Source organism: Symphalangus syndactylus, chromosome 24 (assembly GCF_028878055.3).
Source record: "Symphalangus syndactylus isolate Jambi chromosome 24, NHGRI_mSymSyn1-v2.1_pri, whole genome shotgun sequence".
NCBI classification, from domain to species: Eukaryota; Metazoa; Chordata; class Mammalia; order Primates; family Hylobatidae; genus Symphalangus; species Symphalangus syndactylus.
The window spans coordinates 50,681,959-50,703,786 of record NC_072446.2 but is presented as its reverse complement, the minus strand read 5'-3'; the positions used below and the strand labels follow the sequence as shown (position 1 = coordinate 50,703,786).

The following is a 21,828-nucleotide window of genomic DNA, read 5'->3' as shown; positions in this document are numbered from 1 at the left end:
TGCTCTCCACCCTCCCCAGCCTGTGCTCAGAGGGCCTCACAGGAACAGCTCATGAGACCATCCTCAGCTCCCAGAGGGGTCAGAGGTGCAGCCCCATCACATGACCTCTCCAAGGTCACATGGCTGTGCAGGTGAGAAAGCCGGGACATGCAACCAAGGCCCCCAGCACCCAGGACTCTGAGGCCTTGCACCTACGTGGCCCAACCGGCCAGCCCCAGTCAGCACACTCATCAGCACTTGGAGAGGGACGACAAAGGAGTTTTAATGTTCCACCCTTGAATTCACAAAGGTGGGAGCCTGGCCTCGCAGAGGCAGAGGCAGAGGCCAAGAGAGTCCATGCCAGCACCAGGAAAGTCTCAGCTGTGAAAAGAAACCCAAGGCAGGCTGGAAGGGCAGAAGTGCGCTGGCCCAGGCAGAGGCACACACCCCCCCAGACCCTCAGAATGCAGCATGGGTGGCTCATGGCCACTCATGGGGTTCGACAATGAAGGCAAGCCAGCTCAGGAGGCATCTCCCCAGCCTACACTAAGCATGACCTGTGGGACCTCATGTTGATCATTCTGGCCTTACATGGCTGCCTGACCCCTTTCCTCACTGCTGGCTCCTGAGTTTCTTCTTTGTCATTCTCACTGATGTTAGCCTCACTGCAACCTCGACCTCCTGGACTCAAGTGGTCCTCCTGCTCAGCCTCCCAAGTAGCTGGGACCACAGGCATGTGCCACCGCACCTAGATAATTTTTAAATCTTTGAGATGGGGTCTCACTATGTTGTCTCACCTTCTCTCAAACTCCTGGGCTCAAGTGATCTGCCTGCCTTGGCCTCCCAGACTGCTGGGACTACAGGCATGAGCCACTGTGCCAGGTCCTCATTGATTTTTTTCACCAGGTTTCTAAATTATTTGGGTTTTTAAATTAAATTAAATTAATTTATTTATTTGAGATGGAGTCTCACTCTGTCACCCATGCTGGAGTGCAGTGATGCGATCTCAGCTCACTGCAACTTCTGCCTCCTGGGTTCAAGTGATTCTCCTGCCTCAGCCTCCTGAGTAGCTGGGATTACACATGTGTACCACCATACCTGGCTAATTTTTGTATTTTTACTAGAGACAGGGTTTCACCATGTTAGCCAGGCTGGTCTCAAACACCTGACCTCAAATGATCCACCCGCCTCGGCCTCCCAGAGTGCTGGTATTACAGACGTGAGCCACCATGCCTGGCCCTCATTGACTTTAGAGTCAGAAACCTAGATTCTCAGGTGTATCTACCCCCGGTACAGAACAGCACTACTGGTCCTACAACACCACTCACCAAATTCAGGACCAATTGCAGCAGCAAGGAAGTATCCAGCCCCTGGGCAGCCATGCCCTGGTCTCCTCAAACTGCAGAGAGACCCGGTATTTGTGCAAGAGATAGAGCATGGGTTAAGGGATACTATCAGGACCAATCTTAGACAGACTCAATGGATCCTTTGGCAACTGATATGGCTTAGATCTGTGTTCCCGCTCAAATCTCATATTAAAATGTAATCCCCGATGCTGGAGGTAGGGCCTGGTGGGAGGTGACTGGATCCTGGAGGCAGATTTCTCACAAATGGTTTAGCACCATCCCTCTTAGTACTGTCCTCATGATAGTGAGTGAATTCTCATGAGACCTGGTTGTTTAAAAGTGTGTCGCACCTCCCTCCTCGCTTTCTTGCTCCTGCTCTGGCCATGTGACCTGCCTGCACCCCTTCACCTTCTGCCATGATTGTAAGCTTCCTGAGGCCTCCCTAGAAGCAGCTGAGCAGACACTGGCACCATGCTTCCTGCACAGCCTGCAGAACCGTGAGCTAATTAAACCTCTTTTCTTTATAAATTGCCCAGTCTCAAGTATTCCTTTAGCAATGCGAGAACGGACTAACACAGAAACACTGCCCTCGCCATTCCACAATGGGGAGGATGGGAGGGAGTTTTCTTGCTGGGGCATATCACAGCACAGGTTGAGGAGCTGCCACATTCCTCACCTGAGCACTGCCTTCCGTAGCCCTGGGAAGTGGGCACCTGAGCAGCACGTTCCTCACCTAAGCATTGCCTCCTGTAACCCCAGGAGGTGGGCACCTGAGTAGCACGTTCCTCACCTGAGCACTGCCTCCTGTAACCCCAGCAGGTGGGCACCTGAGCAGCACACTCCTCACCTGAGCACTGCCTCCTGTAACCCCAGGAGGTGGGCACCTGAGTAGCACGTGCCTGAGCACTGCCTTCTGTAGCCCCAGGTGGGCACCTGAGCAGCATGTTCCTCACCTGATCACTGCCTTCTGTAACCCCAGGTGGGCACCTGAGCAGCACATTCCTGAGCACTGCCTCCTATAACCCCAAGTGGGCACCTGAGCAGCACGTTCCTCACCTGATCACTGCCTTCTGTATCCCCAGGAGGTGGGCACCTGAGCAGCACGTTCCTCACCTGAGCACTGCCTCCTGTAGCCCCAGGAGGTGGGCACCTGAGCAGCATGTTCCTCACCTGAGCACTGCCTCCTGTAGCCCCAGGAGGTGGGCACCTGAGCAGCACGTTCCTCACCTGAGCACTGCCTTCTGTAGTCCCAGGAGGTGGGCACCTGAGCAGCACGTTCCTCACCTGAGCACTGCCTTCTGTAGTCCCAGGAGGTGGGCACCCGAACCACCCCCATCTTACATGTGAGCCTGAGGCTTGGAGAAGGTAACTCCCCTAGTGACACACAGCCAGGGAAGAGCAACACTGGACCCACCCCAAATCTATATGGCTCCAGAATCTACGTCATGTAGCCTCCCACATACATGCGTGTGTGCATGGCCTGTCCAGTTCTTGGACAGCTCGTTGTGTGGTGACACAGGCAGGGAGGGAGTCAGCAGTTTTAGTCACCAGAGAGTGACAGCAGTGGTTGCTGGGTTCAGGATTTAACTGTTACATTTTACCTGGTAATGAGACCAAGCCTTGCTCGGTTTAACCTGAGTGGAAGACTCCAGAAGTAGCACGGGCTGATGACTGAAGAGGCCAAGCTGGAATTCCTCAAGACTCACTTTGCCGTCTCCGTCTTGATCCAGTTTGTTAAACAGGTCTTCGAGTTCCTAAACAAAAGCCATCATACCTCAGGCCCACCCACAACAGCTCCACCCAACCTCCCTCACCAGGGCCTCCCTCCCTCCCTCCCTCTGGTTCCAAGTACCCAACAAGGGCCGTTTCCTAGTCTTATCCAGCCTTAAAACTGTGTAGACCATGCGGGCTGTATTTTCCCAAGGCGCCCCCTCCCTCTATCTTGTAACACCCACAGGACTTGGTTTCCATTTCACTGTGAGTGGGTGTCACCTGAACTTCCCAGTTCTACAAATGCTTATTCAGTGTCTGCTGGGGCTGGAGCCTGAGGGATGCTGAGCAAGGCCAGGCCCTGCAGTGTGAGGCCCAGCAAGGACACAGGGCTGAGAAGAACTCCAGCAAGGCAGACTGGCCTCCCACCTAGGAGGAGAAAGAACATGGCCACTGGGGAGTGTGGACAGGCTTGGGGGCCTTGTCTTGGCTGCGCAGTGGAACCTGGCCACACAGAGAAGGGGGAAAGGCATCCAGGCAGAGGAAGGATGTGAGTGAAGGAACGGGAAGTGCCTGCTACACCTGAGCATGGCAGGGAGTTGGTGAGACTGGGCAACTCCATCAGAGATGGGCTTTCAAAGGTGTCTGGAGTTTTTAGCCTTTGGCAGAAATGCCAAGAGCCACCAAAGGATTTTAGATTAGAAAGTGATGCACCTAAATGAGTGGCTGAAGGGCAGAGGGGTTTCCAGACCCAACACTAAACCGTGACCATGGCCAGGAACACGTGGCTGGATGGCCTGCTGTGCCCCTCACCTCTTTCTTGAGTCCCTGGAGCCCGACGCTCTGGCAGACCACAGCCAGCTCCTGCTCGCTCAGGTGCCCGCTGCTGCCTACCCCCAGCTCTTCCCACATGCCCCGGATCTGGCTCTCTGGGGTGTCAAAGGAGGGGCTGCAGGACTTCTTGGGGCTCCCAAAGTCCTCGGAATCCCAGGTCTGCAGCTCTCCTGAAGCAAGGGAGGAGTCACAGTTAGACCCTGATGCATACACAATGGAGCACGACTCAGCCTTAGAAAGGACGTTCTGCCCTTTCCAACAGCGTGGATGAATGTGGAGGACATTACGCTAAGTGAAATTAGCAGACACGGAAAGACAAACACTGCGAGATCTCACTCACGTGGGATCTAAGGAAAGGGGAACTCGCAGGAGCAGGGTGTAGAAGACTGGTTACAGAGCTGGGTGGTGAGGGAGATGCTAGTGGAGGGGGGTCACTTTCAGTTACCAGATGACTAAGTTCTGGAGCCCTAATGTACAGCATGGTGCCTACAGTTAATAAGACCCGATTGCTTCCTTGAAGTTTGCTAAGAGAGTCTATCTCAAGTGTTCTCAGCACACACACATAACTAGGTGAGATGGACGTGTTAACTGGCTGGACTGTGGTCATCATTCATTTCACAACGTACACGTCTCAGATCATCACATTGTACACCTTAAATATATACAATTTTTATTTGTCAATCACACCTCAATAAGGCTGGGGAGAAAAACCAGCAACAGTTAAGTCCTGTGCTCCAGGCTGAAGCATTTCGGGGAAGCACAGCAATGCTGGTCAGTGACTCTGAAATCAGACGGATCGATGGATAGAGGGCTGGATGGATGGACAGATAGAGGGATGGACGGATGGACAGAGGGATGGACGGACGGACAAAGGGGAGCTGCAAAGCACCAAAGGTGGAATTAGGTGGTTGGTACATGGGTTTTCATGCCACAGTTGTTTGCACTTCACTCTGTTTACACATTTTCAAAATAAATGTTAGGGGAAAATATCTGCCTGTAATGGGGAAAATTCTTTCTGAAGAGAACCTTCTATGGTCAGCTGTGCAAGCACTTAAAAGAGGCAGAGGGGCTGGGTGCGGTGGCTCATGCCTGTAATCCCAGGACTTTGGGAGACCGAGGCGGGTAGATCACGAGGTCAGGAGTTTAAGACCAGCCTGGCCAAATTGGTGAAACCCTGTCTCTACTAAAAATACAAAAATTAGCCGGGTGTGATGGCAGCCACCTGGAATCCCAGCTACTCAGGAGGCTGAGGCAGAGAATTGCTTGGACCCAGGAGGTGGACACCGCAGTGAGCCGAGATCATCACACCACTGCACTCCAGCATGGGCTACAGAAGACGACTCCGTCTCAAAATAAAAAAAGAGGGCGAGGGCTCTATTATTTGTATTTACAATAAAAAGACCAGTCTTTCAATAGCTTAATTTTTGAAAACTTTTCTAACTTACACAGAGCAAAGAGTAAAGTGAAGTCCACAGTACCTGCTGCTCAGGCTCCACTATGACAGCACCCTGCCACAGGCTTCTTCTCTACCCGCTTTTCTTACGACTGAAGTGTTTAGAAGTACAGATGCTCCCCAACTTACGATGGAGCTACAGCCCAACAACCCCACAATAAGCTGCAAATGTCAAGTCGAAGATGTGCTGAATATACCTAACCCACCGACATCGTAACTGGGCCTGGCCTACCTTACACATCTCAGAACACATTAACCGACAGTGGGGCAAAATCCTCTAACACAAAGCCTATTTTAGACTAATGTGTTCAATGTCTCATGTAATCTACTGAACACTGTACTGAAAGTGAAGATCAGAATGGTCCCATGGACACTGAAGGATGGCTTCTACTGAATGCATATTGACCTCACACCATCACAAAGTTGAAAAATCGTTGAGTCAAAACATCATGAGTCTGGATCCATCTGGGGTATCTGAAATCACAGATCTCATGTTACTTCTGCCCCACATATTTGATCTATATCTCTAGAAAAAATATATATATTCTTACATCACCACAATGCCACTACCACACCTAACAAAATCAACAGGATTTTCCCAAGTGTCTCAAAAATATATTCTTACAGTTGATTTGTTTGAACCAGCATCCAAACTGTTCAGGATGCCCTTGGCTGTTATTCCTCTCACATCCTTCAGCCACAAGCACCTCTCCCAAATCCCCATAGCCCATGCCTTTTTAAAGAAATCAGACCCACTGTCTTGTGGAATGTTCCACATCCGGATCTATCTGCTTGCTTCCCCAGGGTGTCGTCTAACGAGCTCCTCCATCCTTAACATTTCCAGAAAACCTGAGTTACCATCAGAGTCTAGTTTGGCTGCAGGCTCGACATTTTTTTTTTTTTTTTGCAGGTGGCGGTGTGTCCTCTGCGCGCCTCACTCGGGAGGCACTGGTGTCTTTAGGACTCATCAGCGGGCTCAGGTGGTGGATGGCCACTTTTCCTAACCTTAGTCTTCCGCCGCTTGTCTTCTTGATGTGTTTGAAGCTGTGGAAACAGCTTGAGAATGAGGACAGACACTGGGTGTCCAGGAGAAAGTGTCTATGGTGAGTTACATGTCCAGCCAGACGTGTTCCTATGGTGAGCTACGTGTCCAGCCAGACATGTTCCTCCATGCCTCATCCACACCGCCTACCCTAGAGCAGGGACATGGCCGCTTCCACCCAACACAGACTTTAGTGTTGCAGTTCTGCTTCAGCGGTCTGGATCCTTCAGGTAGATGAGCCATGTGGGCGTGAATTACTGATAACCCCGCTGGTAACGGGAAAGCCACCATCCCCCAAAGGGAGCCAGATCGTGTGCTCACAAATGACACTGTGGGTTGGGTTGAGGAAAACAAGAGGAAAGGGACGGGTAAGAAAAGGCCACCTTCGAGGTCCCTTCCGGCCTAAGATGCCTGAAATCTCCAAGGAAAAATGTGAAAGCAATCCTGATACTGGGTAATTTCTTAGGCTGGCAGAAGAGGTCGGGCAAGTCCTCTGAGCTTGACATGAGTGTGTGCGCACTACTGTCTGTCAGCTCTGATCCTGTACAAAGGTTTCTGTAAACTGCTGGAAGGAACCCCAACCTGGTCTCCAGGCGAGACCACTGAAATTGGTGGGTGAAAAACAGCCTCCTCCTGCGAGCCCTTCACTTCGCTGCTCTAGATCTAGACATCAAGTTCAAGGATGTAAGACATGGCGGCTTGGCTGACTTTTCTCAGCACACAGGAATCTGCCTGCTTTGTCCAGCACCACAGCTGGAAGCTCAGGTCAGTTCCCCTGACATTTACTGAGATAAAAGTTGAACAAATAACGGCCCTGGCATTCAAGGATCATGGTCCAAGGGGTGCTGTTTACTTTGGCAGAAATCCCAGGGCAATGCCCTCTATCCAAGCTATGTTTCTGCACAGTCAGCCCATGTGACCGCCTGTGTGGGGAGGCCTCATTAGGGTATCCACTGACTCACACGGAAAAGCCTGGAAAGATAGTGAAACTGCTCACATGACTAAGAAACACAGACCAGTGCTACTCCCTGCCCTGCATGGTCAGTGGCCTGCCTGGCCTGCAGCCCAGCCCAGGGCAAAGGGAATGGCAGGGCACCCCATCGGGTTGGGGGTTCCTGGGGTACAGGGCACTGACTGGGAGGCACTGACCCTGTCCACGCCTCACCAGTGGGATCCAGTGCAGCCTGATGACTTCCTGGGATGGCCTCATGCCAAGGGGACACATCCAACACTGCCACCCTGGTCCTTCTGCAACATGGGGAGCCGGGGGGCGCTGGCAGCCTGAAGAGGGCTCTCGGCATTCAGCCAGGCTCCAGCCTCTCCTCCCCAGTCACCTGCATCCCTGCACCCTGAAACACTAGCTCCTTTTATCACTGCCTCCTCAAAGGCCATGGTAGCCTCCTGCACTCCCTACACCTGCACCTTACATGCCTAGCTGCTAAGGATCCCGCAGTTTGCTCCCTACACGTCCATCAATGCCCCCGGCCTTCCTGTTTCCTGAAGCACACGACACCCCCCTGTTCTAACTTCTCCCCTCTTTGCCTTTCCTCTTCCTTTCAGCCTGCCCATGTGAGGCAGTTTGGAAATGTGGCTTCAAATTTCTTTGACACTCTTCCCTTCAGGTCTGTGTCCCTTCTCCTTGAATCTGATAGCCCTGTGACAGCTTTGATCAATAGAATGTGGTGGAAGGGATGCTTTGTGACTTTGAGGCTGGCCTGAACTCAGTGAGGAAATCCCAGCCCTGTTTTTGGGATCACGTGTCCTTAGGGCCCTAAGCCACCAGGTGAGACAGTTGACTATCTTGAGCCGCCATGCTGTAAGGAAGCCCAGCCACGCTGAGGCCTGCTGCAACCTCTCCGAGGCTGTCCTCAGCTGAGCTCCTCCAGCCCAGATGCATCAGTGACGCTTCATATGATTTCAGACCCAGCCTTCAAGTGTCCCAACAGAGGCCCTAGATGCAATAGAGTCCATCCTAAGTCTCTCACCTTCTCCAATCCTTCCTTGAGCACTGCAGCCCTGCTCCTTGGAGAAGCTCTGCAGCAGAGGTGTAAAAGCTTGTGCTGTGATCGTAAGGGCCTGGTGTGAACCTCAGCTCTTGTTCCCAAGCTCAGCAAGACCTCACTCCTGAGCCCCAAGCTGCTCTGAGAGGAGGGATGCTCGGATTATGCCAAGCCTGCTGCAAGGCTTAGCCGGGCTGCCAGCTTCACACCTGGGTAGTTCCTCAGAGCTCAGAGTCTGGCCACCACACTGATCCTCTCACACCCACCTCTCTGTGGGGCCCCTTTCTTCACTCTTGCAGGCATCATGTAAGTCAGCAGTCACTTCCACAGAGTCTTCTGTTTTTGCATTGTTTGCATAGGTGTTGGTCTTTTCTATCCAAAATACTCTAGGATTCATAATTAATATTTTTGTTTGCTTTTTAATGTCAAGGAAGTATTATAGGCAAACACAAGATAAATTAAAATTAAAAAGAAGTCCTCCCCTCCCAGAGCCTTTGTTCCTCTCCCCAGGGGGATCCACTGGGAAGTTTTTTTGCCTAGTTTTCTGTCCCCATGACATACGTAATGCATGTCACTCCAGAAATGTGGTGAGGGAGCTGAAGTCTCAATCATGCCCCTGCATGTAGCTTCTCTTCCCAAAATGCCAGATCTTGCAGAGGGCACCACGGCAGCACGGACGGTCAGCCTCCCCTTGCATGCTGCACAGTGCTGTGAGGCTGCACGCTGTGATTTGCTTATGTATACCAGCTGCTGGCCTTCTGGCTGCTATGTAAGGCTCTGAGCTCCAGGACCAGGTATTACACTCCATTTGTGGGACAGATGAAACCCTGGTGGGTGCTGAGACTGTGCCTGCACAGCAGGTGAGAGGCTGTATCTAGCCCAGCGTGCCAGGAAGGAGGTGCAGGGGCAGTCTGAGGTGACGGGGCCAAGCAAGGCCCTCCTGCCTGAAACCACAGGGCCACACCTGCCAGCTGGGGTCACATCAGTACTTGCAGACCATGAAGTGTGACGAACCACGCTGCTCCCTCGGCCATGGGCCTCTGCCCCGGGGTCTGACCTTGGGAGGATGAGGACTGAGTGACAGCCTCACTGCTGTGATGACGACATTCTGACCACTCCTGGAGAAGGAAGAATCCAGCGGGACAAAACCCACCCCACGCGTTTCCCAGGAAATTAAACTTGTGGTTGTGTACTGCCCAGTGACCCAGCTCTTCAGCTTTCAAAGCTCTGGGCAAAGGAAGAGAGTACTGAATGCGAGGCTGAGGCTTTACCTTGTGCTTCGAATAATTCATTCTGAGCTTCTTTAGTGCTCTTGGCCTCTTCAACTGACTTGAGACTCTGTAGAAAGATGCAGAGAGAAGGCTGTGAGTTCCAGGGGACGCTGCTGGGGACGGAGCACCGGGAACAAATAGAGCAGGATGTTTCGGGAAGTGGGGGATGGCTGAGTATGGAGTCAATTCCTCCGAGGAAAAGCCCACCCCCACCTTGGGGCTGCCCTGCATGCCAGCTAGCAGCCCCAGGTGAGCCCCGCCTAGCAGCAGCAAGGGGCTGGGCCGGCGAGACAGGGGACATGCCTTGTTCTGCACGCTCGGGGCTCCTCAATATAAACCCAGTTGTCAACAGTTGACACTGAAAATACAATCAAACACTCATGTCATAGCAGCAGAGAAGCCTGTCCCCCTCTGCATGGTGATGGCTTCAGACCCAGCACTTGAAAGAAGCCAGCCCTGCAGCCACAGCCAATCTTTCAGTCTCAGGACACACTCGCCATACAAGGCTTGCAACATGCCTCTCTGCACCTTTCCCTCATCAACCACATCAGTTCAGCAAACAGTCGCAAGGTGAGAGCAGGTTTCTGTATCCCTCCAAGGGCTCCGCGATATCACAGCACCTGGTAATCACCTCACACCCCAGCAGCCTTTGCAAACCTGTACCCAAGACAAGAGCCCGGGCCATCAAGAAACACTCAACTTAAGTGAAAACCTCGTGCCGCAGTGACTGCATCAGCCAACTGGAATCAAAGTCTGCTTTTGTCTGGGTGTTGTGTGTCCCCACAACTGACTGTGGAATGGATGCCTGGTGACCAAGACTCTGTATGCTTCAAAGCTGGCACTGGCTCTGATCGGGGAGAATCTGTGAGTTGGTGATAAATACGCAACCCCATTTTTTAATGAGTTCAACTCCACTGACAACCCTAAAGGCAGCTTTCCCTGTATTCAGGTTTTGGGAATCAAAGATGATTTAAACAGAATGGCACCAATGATGATCCACCACAAGGAGGAGATTCACTATCTCTCCATCCTTGAGGTCCAAATTTTTAAAAAAGAACAAAAAAGGAATGTTCTGGATTTACTGGCATCACCTAGATGTCACATGCCCCTGAGAAAAAAGACTCTAAGATTTAAATATATTTTGGTTGTTTTCCCTCTTTACCTCCACAAATGTTGAAAACAAACGGTAAACAAGTCCACTTGGGGGCCCGACCTGTCTAAGGATGTGCTCCTGATCGAGACCCACCTGGCAGAAGCTGACAGCACAGAGAGCAGGAACCAGGAACCTTTTGGAATCCTTGAAAATGGTTCGACCCAATCCATGATTAACTTACAAGCTGTGGACCTACCCCATGGACATATTTCTTAACATGAAGCCCCACGAGACTCTGGTAGCCATCTCCTGGGCCCATCCCCCTCTCCTTGGGTGATCCCTGCATCCCAGGCACCTGCAGCAAATGACCCAGGGAGCCTGGAGGACAGGGAGGCAACTTCCAAGGCCCCAGGACGCATTGGCTCATATAGGCCAGTTGTAAGTGCTGGGCCTCAGTATAACTAAGTGTTCAAGATAGGTAGGGCTGGGAGTTGACACACTCACACTCCTAACCTCGAGGCTGTTTCAAAAAGGCATCTTCCCTTTTCTACTCTTAGCACATTGACCCTTCACTCCCATGAAGCCATAAACATTGCCTTCTAGAGTTGGTGGTGGTATCGGGGAAAGAGAGATATTGTATACAAAGGATTCATGATAGTGAGTTCTCATGAGACCTGGTTGTTTAAAAGTGTGTAGCACCTCCCCCTCCTCTCTATTCCTCCTTCTCCAGTCATGTAAGACATGCCCGCTTCCCCTTCGCCTTCCGCCATGATTGTGAGTTTCCTGAGGCATCCCCAGCCACGCCTCCTGTACAGTCTGAGGAAATTCTCTGTTGCACTAATTCAGGAGAGAACCCTGTGTCCAGGACTGTCCTGAAGACAACCAGACCCAATTTAAATGAAATGGCACTCCCCAAAGTGACCAAGCTTCTGGCGACTCAGGGTGCCTGAGAGGACGGCTGCCCTCCCCATATCTTGTGATTATGTGCTACAAACAGGGACGAAGGGAAGCATTTGTTATTCCCAACACTGGGCAGCTGGGGTGGGAGAGGGGCCTGACCCACCTCCACACTCTCCAGAGACGCTGAGCGCCAGAGGTGACTTTTCAGGCTGGCCTGGGTTTGCTGCTCGGACACGTGTCTGGCTTCTTTGGCAGCATCACATAGCTCAGGCCGGCTCCGACGGCCATACCACTTAGAACCATTCACATACTTTGGAGGGATGGCACTGGAGGCACCTGGAAAGAAAACAGGAAATTTGGTGGGGGTCCTTTATAGCAGTTCTGGGCCCATGCAGGCCAGCAGGTACCCTCTGAGAAGGTGCACACTCAGCACCCAGTGCGCCTCTCAAACATGTACTGCTCTGCACACAGCAGCATCTGGAAAGACATGAGAGACAGTGAACAATGGCAATTCTATGACCTTGGGTGGGAGACTGAGAAAGCAAGGGTGGGGAGAGGAGGACTTTCCCCTAAACTCTGTATGCTATTTACACTTCTTAAAGCATATTTGCTTTTATGTAATGAAAAACTAATACAAAATCTAGCTATCTATGCTAAGGAGCAATAAAACCTCCAATAATCCAAGAACATATAGCTGATGATCACCTGACTCTCAGTACCCTGAGTGAACACGCTAAATGTCAAGTGACATTCCAGGCAGCTGACAATAACACAGGGTGACCAGAATATCTCTCACCCCACTGGGACAGAGTCATCATGTGCCTTATTAACAATCATCCCAAGACAGCAGGCACCATCAAGGACTGGCCTAGCACACTCTCACCAGAACGGTCTGAGCATATGGGAAGTTAATACGGTTTGGCTCTGTGTCCCCACACAAATCTCATGTCAAATTGTAATCCTCAGTATTGGAGGAGGGGCCTGGTGGGAGGTGATTGGATCATGCAGGTGGATTTCCCAATTGCTGTTCTCATCATACTGAGTTCTCATGAGATCTGGTTGTTTAAAAGTGTGTAGCACCTCCCCCTGCTCTCTCTTCCTCTTTCTCCAGTCATGTAAGACATGCCTGCTTCCCCTTCACCTTCTGCCATGATTCTGAGTTTCCTGAGGCACCCCAGCCATGCCTCCTGTACAGTCTGAGGAACTGTGAGTCAATTAAAACTCTTCTTTAAAAATAAATTACCCAGTCTCAGGTGGTTCCTCACAGCAATGTGAAAACAGACTAATACAGAAAATTGGCACCAGGAGTGGAGTATTGCTACACAGATACATGAAAATGTGGAAGCAGCTTTGGAATTGGATAACAGGCAGAAGTTCAGACAGTTTGGAGGGCTCAGAAGAAGATAGGAAGATGTGGGAAAGTTTGTAACCTTCTAGAGACTTGTTAAACTGATGTGACCAAAATGCTAATAGTGATATGGACAATGAAGTCCAGGCTGCAGTGGTCTCAAATGGAGATAAGGAGCATATTGGGAACTGAAAAAAGGTCACACTTGCTACGCTTTAGCAAAGAGCCTGGTGGCATTTTGCCTCTACCCTAGAGATCTGTGCAACTTTGAACTTGAGAGAAATGATTTAGAGTACCTGATGGAAGAAATTTCTAAGCAGCAAGGCATTCAAGATGTGCCCTGGCTGCTTCTAACAGCATATGCTTATATTCATGAGCAAAGAGATGATCTGAAACTAAAACTTATATTTAAAAGGGAAGCAAAGTGTGAAAGTTTGGAAAATTTGCAGCCTGGCCATGTGGTAGAGAAGAAAAATCCATTCTCAGGGGAGGAAGGAACTCAAGCCAACTGCAGAAATTTGTGATAGTAAAGAGGAGCCAGATGTTAATATCTAAGACAATGGAGGAAATGCCTGCAAGGCATTTCAGAGAGCTTCATGGCACCCCCTGCCATCACCAGCTCACAGGCCAAGGAGGAAAGAATGGTTTCATGGGCTGGAGATAGAGAGCCGCAGCCCTGTGCAACTTTGGGACACTGCTCCCTACGTCCCAGCTGCTCCAGCTCCAGCCATGGCTAAAATGGGCCAAAAATATCTCAGGCTGCTGTTCCAGAGGGTGCAAGCCATAAGCCTTGGTGGCTTCCATGTTGTGTTGAGCCTGCAGGTGGACAGAGGGCAAGAGTTGAGGCTTGGGAGCTTCCACTTAGATTTCAGAGGATATATGAAGACATCTGATGTCCAGGCAGAAGTCTACTGCAGGGACAGAGCCCTCATGGAGAAGCTCTATTAGGGCAGTGTAGAGGGGAAATATGGGGTTGGAGCCCACACAGAGTCCCCACTGGGCACTGCCTAGTGGAGCTGTGAGAAAAGGGTCACTGTCCTCCAGACCCTAGAATGGTAGATCCACTGATAGCTTGCACTGTGCACCTGGAAAAACCACAGGCACTCAACATCAGCCCATGAAAGCAACCACAGGGCCTGTACCCTGCAGAGACACAGGATGGGAGCCCACCCCTTGCATCGGTGTGGCCTGAATGTAAGACATGGAGTCAAAGGAGATTATTTTAGAGCTTTAATATTTAATGACTGCCCTGCTGGGTTTCAGACTTGCATGGGGCCTGTAGCCCCTTTGTTTTGGCCAATTTCTCCCTTTTGGAACAGGAACATTTACCCAATACCTGTATCCCCATTGTATCTTGGAAGTACCTATCTAGTTTTTTATTCTACAGGCTCATAGGCGGAAAGGACTTGCCTTGTCTCAGATAAGACTTTGGACTTGGGCTTTTGAGTTAATGCTGGAATGAGTTAAGACTCTGGGAGACTTGTTAGAAGGCATGATTGTGTTTTGACATGTGAGAAGGACATGCATGAGATTTTGGGGGGGTGTGCAGGGTGAAATGATATGGTTTGGCTGTGTGTCCCCACCCAAATCTCATGTTGAATTTAATTCCCAATGTTGGCGGAAGGGTCTGGTGGGAGGTGATTGAATCATGGGGGCAGAACCTCCCTCTTGCTGTTTTTGTGATAGTGAGTGCATTCTCATGAGATCTGTTTTTTTTTAATTGTTGTTTGTTTTTGTTTTGTTTTTTTTTGAGACAGAGTCTCGCTCTGTCACCCAGGCTGGAGTGCGGTGGTGCAATCTTAGCTCACTGCAAGCTCCACCTCCGGGGTTCAGGCCATTCTCCTGCCTCAGCCTCCCAAGTGGCTGGGACAACAGGCACCTGCCACCATGCCCGGCTAATTTTTTTTGTATTTTTTTTTTTAGTAGAGACAGGGTTTCACTGTGTTAGCTGGGATGGTCTCGATCTCCTGACCTTGTAAGCTGCCCGCCTCGGCCTCCCAAAGTGCTGGGATTACAGGCGTAAGCCACCACACCCAGCCCAAGAGCTGGTTGTTTAAAAGTGTGTAGCACCTCCCGCTTCACTCTCTTCCTCCTGCTCTGCCATGTGAAGACGTGCCTGCTTCCCCTTTGCCTTCCACCATGATTGTTCCTGAGGCCTCCCCGGCCATGGTTTCTGTACAGTCTGCAGAACTGTGAGTCAGTTAAGCCTCTTTTCTTCATGAATTACCCAGTCTCAGGTAGTTTCTTATAGCAATATGAGAACAAACTAATACAGAAGTGTTGATAAGGAATAGGACCATTTAGTTGAGGAACACTTTTAAATTCTAATTGGAAAAGAAAGAAAAAGAAAAAGAAAGAAAAAATAGAATTGAAACAGGTGAGAAAAAGCACAAGTTCTGAACAGCTTGTTGTTTCTTTGGAAGCACTGACAACATGTCCCACAGGTTGAGACAGTTTTAAGCTTAGATGCGCCCACCATGCACCAAGGAGAAGGACCTTCTGTGTTCTCCAGCACAGATGGGAAAACACAGCATCAGGGGACCAGGCTGTCACCTCCTCAAGGTGCTTTGATATCTTTGATCACCCTCCAAGCTCCTGTGCCTTAGGGAGAGTAGGGAGCCCTTTCACATCTTAAAGAAGGAAAGTGTGAATTGGAGCAACTTACACCTCACACAGGTCATGCATATGGCTAGGGGGGGCTGAATCTGAACCCAGGGCTTCTTCTCCCACCCCAGGGCTCCTTACCAGCACCTCTGCAACCAGCAAGAGGAAGTGGGAAGGGGCAACCACCAGCACACAGCAGAAGGAGTGGGGTCTGGCAACAGTGCACACACAAGGGCCCAGGACTTCAAGCTGGAGAACCGGGACCCAAATCCTGGCCATCGCTTACTAACTGTGGAATGGTGAATGAATTTCTTCTCACCTGGGGCCTCAGTTTCCTCATCTGAATAACAGGTATGGTAAGTAATGCCACAGGATTTCTATGAGGGTTAAATGGACTCTTTGTAAACGTACACAAAGCTCAATGCCATATGCCCACACAGAAAACCTCTGTGTGAGCCTGGTCCCTTCTGCTTTCCCGTCCTCTGCCCCAAACCCTGTGACAGCCTTGTCTACTGCCACACACCCCTCCTGACCAGGACATCCTGCTGTGAGACACGAGGGAAGTGCTCCCTATGTGACACACTAAATAATACCACAAACACAACACCCCTGCAAAAGGGAAAGAGCCACACCCATTTCACACCCTCCTGACATGGGGCCATCTGCAACCAAGAAGCAGGCTGCCACCAACTCACCACTCCAGGCCTGGGCAGCCGTCCCTCTGACCTTGCCCACAGCCTGTTACCATCCCGGCACCTTGAGGCTGGAACCAAGGCCAGGTGGCTTTCTCCAAGGATGCCACTTCCACTTAGGGACATAGCCTGTGTCCCAGCAGCCCTGTCCCTGTAACAGGATTCTGATCAGTCACATTAGCACAGGGCAGTGTCATCATCCACGGCAGGCACAGCGCGAGTTATTATATGACACCATTTCACAAATAAACCAAGGAAGAAAAAACATCAAGTGTTTTTTCCAAGTCCATATACCTTGAGGGTGACAGAAAGTAAGGTAGAATTCAGTTTTCAGAACTGCTGGATTCTTTCATTAGAATATTACACTCCAAAAGTTAACAAACAAATAATGAAAAGAAAACATGGAGGAAATCCTCTTACCTGATTCCAAAGAACTACTGTCTTCATCTGAGGGGCGAACACCAGCATTTGAAGACAACACAGCCACAAAACCTTCCTTAAATTCCTCAAAGTTAACCTGGGTGAATTGAAGGTGAGAGAGGACAATGTCGCTTTCAACAGATCACACATTTCATAAGCGACTCTTTTGGATTTTCTCTCAGATAGAAACATATTATTACTGCCTTTTAGAATGAGAACATTCATGTTTTCAAATATTTACTTAAGATTTTTAAAAACAGAAGAGCATGATAAGGAAAGTAGAAGTGAACCATAATCCTACCACCAAATAAACACTATCAACAATTTTATAAATCAAACAACATAATTAGGAAAGAGGGATCTGATGACCATGAAACGTTACACATAAGGTGAACGCCCATGGCATCCCCAACGCCGCCAGCACTGCAGAAGGCCTCTCCACCACGACCCTTTCCCCTACATCTCCTGAACCCTACCCTGACTTTTATGGTCACAGCTTCCTCGCTTTTCTAGACCTCATTTGCATGCATGCCTAAAGCTTAGTTTCATTTGGCTTCTCTGTGTCCTCAGAAGCTTTGCTATAGTACCCACCTGAGGAGGGGATTGCTGGGCCATAGAATGTGCCCTAATGGCACATTCCCTTGGTGAACTGAACCTTTTATTATAATAAAATGCTCACACTCTTTAATTCAGTAAAGCTTTTCACCTTAAAGTCCATTTTCTCTTTTAACAAGAAATGCCCGGCTAATGCCAGCTTTCTTTTGGTCAATATTTATATGATATTATCTTTTTATTGAACTTTTAATTCCAATTTTTAATATCCTTATGTTTTAGATATGTCTCTTATGAACAGTAACAGTTGGATTTTGTCCAATCTGACAAACTTTATCGTTTAACTTAAATATGTAATCTAATTACATTTAATGTGATTACTGATTTACTGGATTTAAACTGACTATTTTTCTTTCTGCTTTCAATTTGACTTGCTTGTTTTTCTCTCCCCTCCTCCATCCTGCCTTTGGATTTACTATTTTAGGATTTCACTTTTCTCTTATTAATTTAGACGTTATGGCCAGGCATGGTGGCTCATGTCTGTAATCCTAGCACTTTGGGAGGCCGAGGCAGGTGGATCACTTGAGGTCAGGAGTTCAAGACCAGCCTGGCCAATATGGTGAAATCCCATCTCTACTAAAAATACAAACATTAGCCGGGCATGCTGGCATGTGCCTGTAGTCCCAGCTACTTGGGAGGCTGAGGCAGAAGAATCACTTGAACCCAGGAGGCAGAGGTTGCAGTGAGCTGAGATAGCATCATTGTACTCCAGCCTGGGCAACAGAGCAAGACTCTGTCTCAAAAAAAAAAAAAAAAAGAAAAAGAAAAAAGGAAGTTATATAGTCTATTTCCACTTTTCTACTGATTACCCTAAAATTACAACATCCATTCTTAGTTTACCAAAGTTGACTATTAATAATACTTTTACCCTCTTCTATGACAATACAAAACCAATGAAATATATTAGCTCCAGTTACCACACTCCTGACTTCAATGCCTTTGTTATCATGTATTTTATTTCTATATGTTTTAAACCCTCACAAAATACTATTTTTGGTTTTGTATAATGTTCATTTTAGAATTATCCACATAGTTATTCTGTTTTTCATTTCTTCTTGCAATTCTGACTTTCCATCTGGAATAATTTTCCAACTATTTAAAATACATCCTTTAGAACTTTGTTTTTCTTGGCTGGGTGCGGTGGCTCACGCTTGTAATCCCAGCACTTTGGTAGGCCGAGGCGGGCGGATCACGAGGTCAGGAGATCGAGACCACAGTGAAACCCCATCTCTACTAAAAATACAAAAAAAAATTAGCTGGGCGTGGTGGCGGGCGCCTGTAGTCCCAGCTACTCGGAGAGGCTGAGGCAGGAGAATGGCGTGAACCCGGGAGGTGGAGCTTGCAGTGAGCCGAGATCGTGCCACTGCACTCCAGCCTGGGAGACAGAGCGAGACTCCGTCTCAAAAAAAAAAAAAAAAAAAAAAAGAACTTTGTTTTTCTTGAATATGCCAGTGCCAAATTTTTTGTCTAACATGTTTTTATTTTACATTAATTCTTTTTTTTAACAAACAAATCATTTATAACTTATAAATTATCCTTTTAGAATAGTGGAAATGACTCTGCTGTACATTTAAACAGAATGGATGAACAAATTGATACAGACATAGTCATACAATGAAATACCTGACAATGAAAAAGAACAAACCACTAATAGACACAGTAACACGAATGTATCTCAGAGACACACTATGGAGTAAAGAAGCCAGAGAATGGCCGGGTGCGGTGGCTCATGCCTGTAATCCCAGCACTTCGAGAGGCAGAGGCAGGGTGATTGCTTGAGCTCAGGAATTGGAAACCAGCCTGGGCAACATGGTGAAAAAAAAATACAATAATTAGCCGGGCATGGTGGCACGTGCCTGTAGACCCAGCTACTTGGGGGGCTGAGGCAGAAGGATTGCTTGAGCCCAGGAGGTCGAGGCTACAGTGAGCCAAGATCATGCCTGGGTGACAAAGTGAGACCCTGTCTCAAAAAAAAAGCCAGAGAGTATGTACTGAGTATGTGCTGTATTAAAATACAGAATTTATATAAAATTCAGAAACAGGAAAAAAAAATCTATGGTGTTGGTGTCCAGACAGTGGTTAACCTTTGGTAGCAGAGGAACCAAAAAGAGACATGATGAGGGATAAGGGTGTGATAGTTACACAGATGTGCTCAGTTTGGAATATTCACTGACCTGTACACTTGGACACATGGCTCTTTTCTCTAGGTATGCTTCAGTAAAAGTCACACAGAAAGAAATCAACAGAAGGGCTATTAGGTTAGTCAAAATACCACTACTAAGTGTTGAAGAAGAAGGTTTGGGGCCATAGGTCCAAGCATGCTTCCAAAATCTGGCCAAGAATTTGCATAAGCACATCTCTGTTGCTGCCATTGAATGCAAAATGTGGCTGTTTCTTTGCAGACACCTCTGCCTGGGACACACGTGTATTACTATCTGACATTAAATTATACATGAATTTGCTTATTTTCTGCCCCCCAGTTAAAATGTGAGCTCACTTTTGGCATACAGTAGGGGCTCAACAAATATTTATTGGGTGTCTTTGCTTCTATATCCTTTCACTGCTAAGCAGAACTCTCCTTCTTACAGAGGCATTCTTTCGCCTTTATTCTTAAAGGATATTTTTACTCGGTATGAAATTCAGGTTGGCAGTTATTTTCTTCTAGCATATTGGAGATATCTTTCCACTGTCTTCTGACTTCTACTGTTGCATTACAGAAAGCAACGGTCAATCTAACTATGGCTCACTTTTAGGATATGTCTTTTCTCTAGCTTCCCTTTTAAAATTATTAAACTTTTCATCTTGAGATCATTATAGATCCATATGCAGTTGTAAGAAAAATACAAAGAGATCCTGTGTACCCACTTCTGGCTGTTTTTAAGATACTCTCTGGCTTTGTTTTCCTTCAGTTTCACATAATATGCCAGGTATAGATGTCTCTTTATCCTGCTTGGAATTCCATGGGCTTTTGGAATCCCAAGAAGTATGTTTCTGTCCTGAAAATGTTTTAGCTATTACTTCTTCACATAATGCCCCTCCAGCATTCACTTGTTTCCTCCCGGGACTCCAGTTAAAGGGATGCTGGACTTTCTCACTCCATAAAAAGAGGTACCACCTCTTTTTTATATCTTCATGCTGCATTCTGGATGACTCCAGTTAATGAATGGTCTCTTCAGCTGTGTCTAATCTGCTGTTAAATGCTTCTATTTAGTTTTAAATTTTGGTGATCATACTTTTCAGTTCTAGACTTTTTTTGGTTCATTGTTCAGATTTGTTACTTCACTTTTCAGTGTTCTTTTAGATATTTTTTAAGCTTTAAAAAATCTCTAATATAGTAAACATAGTTGTTTTGTATTTTGTGTCTAACAATTCTAATATCTCACATATTTGCGGGTGTGCTTCCATTGTCAATTGTTTTTGCTGGTTCTTGTTCATCTGTCTTGTTTGTTTGCCCAGTTATCCTTTATCGTATGCTGGTCATTGTATTTAGCTATTATTTAGGAATAATTTCAGATTTGGGATGATGGCACTTTTATTGTTTGCTTTGGCTAGGTGCCTATCCATGTAGTGCCAGTAATCTAAGTGCAGGATTTGAGATTATCTAGTGTACTGAGGGATATAAGACCAGACCACAAAGCAGTATAATGACTGACTGCAATTCATCTTTACCCTACAGGTCTTACCCTTCAGGATTCTTCCTTAACTTTGGGGTTGGTTTGTCAACCCTGGGTTTCTACCTTGAATGACTCCGGGTTTTGACATATGTTTCTGGGGCTCTTTGAGGCCCCCAAGGCCACAGATCAATTTCTCAGTTGCTTACTTAAAATCACAAAATATTCTCAGGGAAAATGGGGCTTTTGTGTGCTAAGCTTACCTCTCTAGGTCCTTAATTTACTACATTTTTTTTTTGTTTGTTTCTGAGACAAGATCTCACTCTATCACCCAGGCTGGAGGGCAACGGCAGGATCACAGCTCACTGCAGCCTCCATCTCCCAAGCTCAAGTGATCCTCCACCTTGGCCTCCTGAGTAGGTGGATCTACAAGTGTGTACCACCACCCCCAGCTAATTGTTTTTTATTTTTAGTAGAGACAAGGTCTGGCTATGTTGCCCAGACTGGTCTTGAACTCCTGAGCTCAAGTGATTCTCCTGCCTTGGCCTCCCAAAATACTGGGATTACAGACCTGAGCCACCATGCCCAGCCTATCACAGATTTTTTGACTGGCAATTTCTCACTGATTTATTTGCTCTTTACTGTTTTCAAAATATTTGTTTTTATTATTTTGTTCAGTTTTTCTAGTAGTCCTCCTTGAAAGCTTGGCCTGAGTTAGCTCACTTGCCATTATCAGAACACCTGAACTACTTCTTCCTTTTTTTAGGGCTGCAAAAGATTTCAACAAATGGAGCTACCAGGAATATTTATTATTAATTTTTTGCACACAAAACAATAAACATTTTCTAAAAATACATACAAACAAAAAGATGTGTATCAAACATATTAGGAAGGTTGCACATGGGAAGACGGG

The 21,828-nt window shown here is 48.0% G+C and overlaps 1 protein-coding gene across 9 annotated transcripts in view; it reads right to left on the bottom strand.

Annotated features, from left to right (window-relative positions):
* Positions 1-21,828, bottom strand: part of NINL (ninein like) — a 140,517-nt gene that overhangs the window by 49,017 nt on the left and 69,672 nt on the right. For all 9 annotated transcript variants that reach the window (XM_055265603.2, XM_055265608.2, XM_055265610.2 and 6 more), the window contains 5 exons: positions 16,693-16,789; positions 11,792-11,964; positions 9,636-9,702; positions 3,849-4,039; positions 2,927-3,079 (listed from right to left, as the gene is read on the bottom strand). In XM_055265603.2, coding sequence (XP_055121578.2) covers positions 2,927-3,079; positions 3,849-4,039; positions 9,636-9,702; positions 11,792-11,964; positions 16,693-16,789 — 681 coding nt within the window. The remainder of the gene's footprint in view (positions 1-2,926; positions 3,080-3,848; positions 4,040-9,635; positions 9,703-11,791; positions 11,965-16,692; positions 16,790-21,828) is intronic.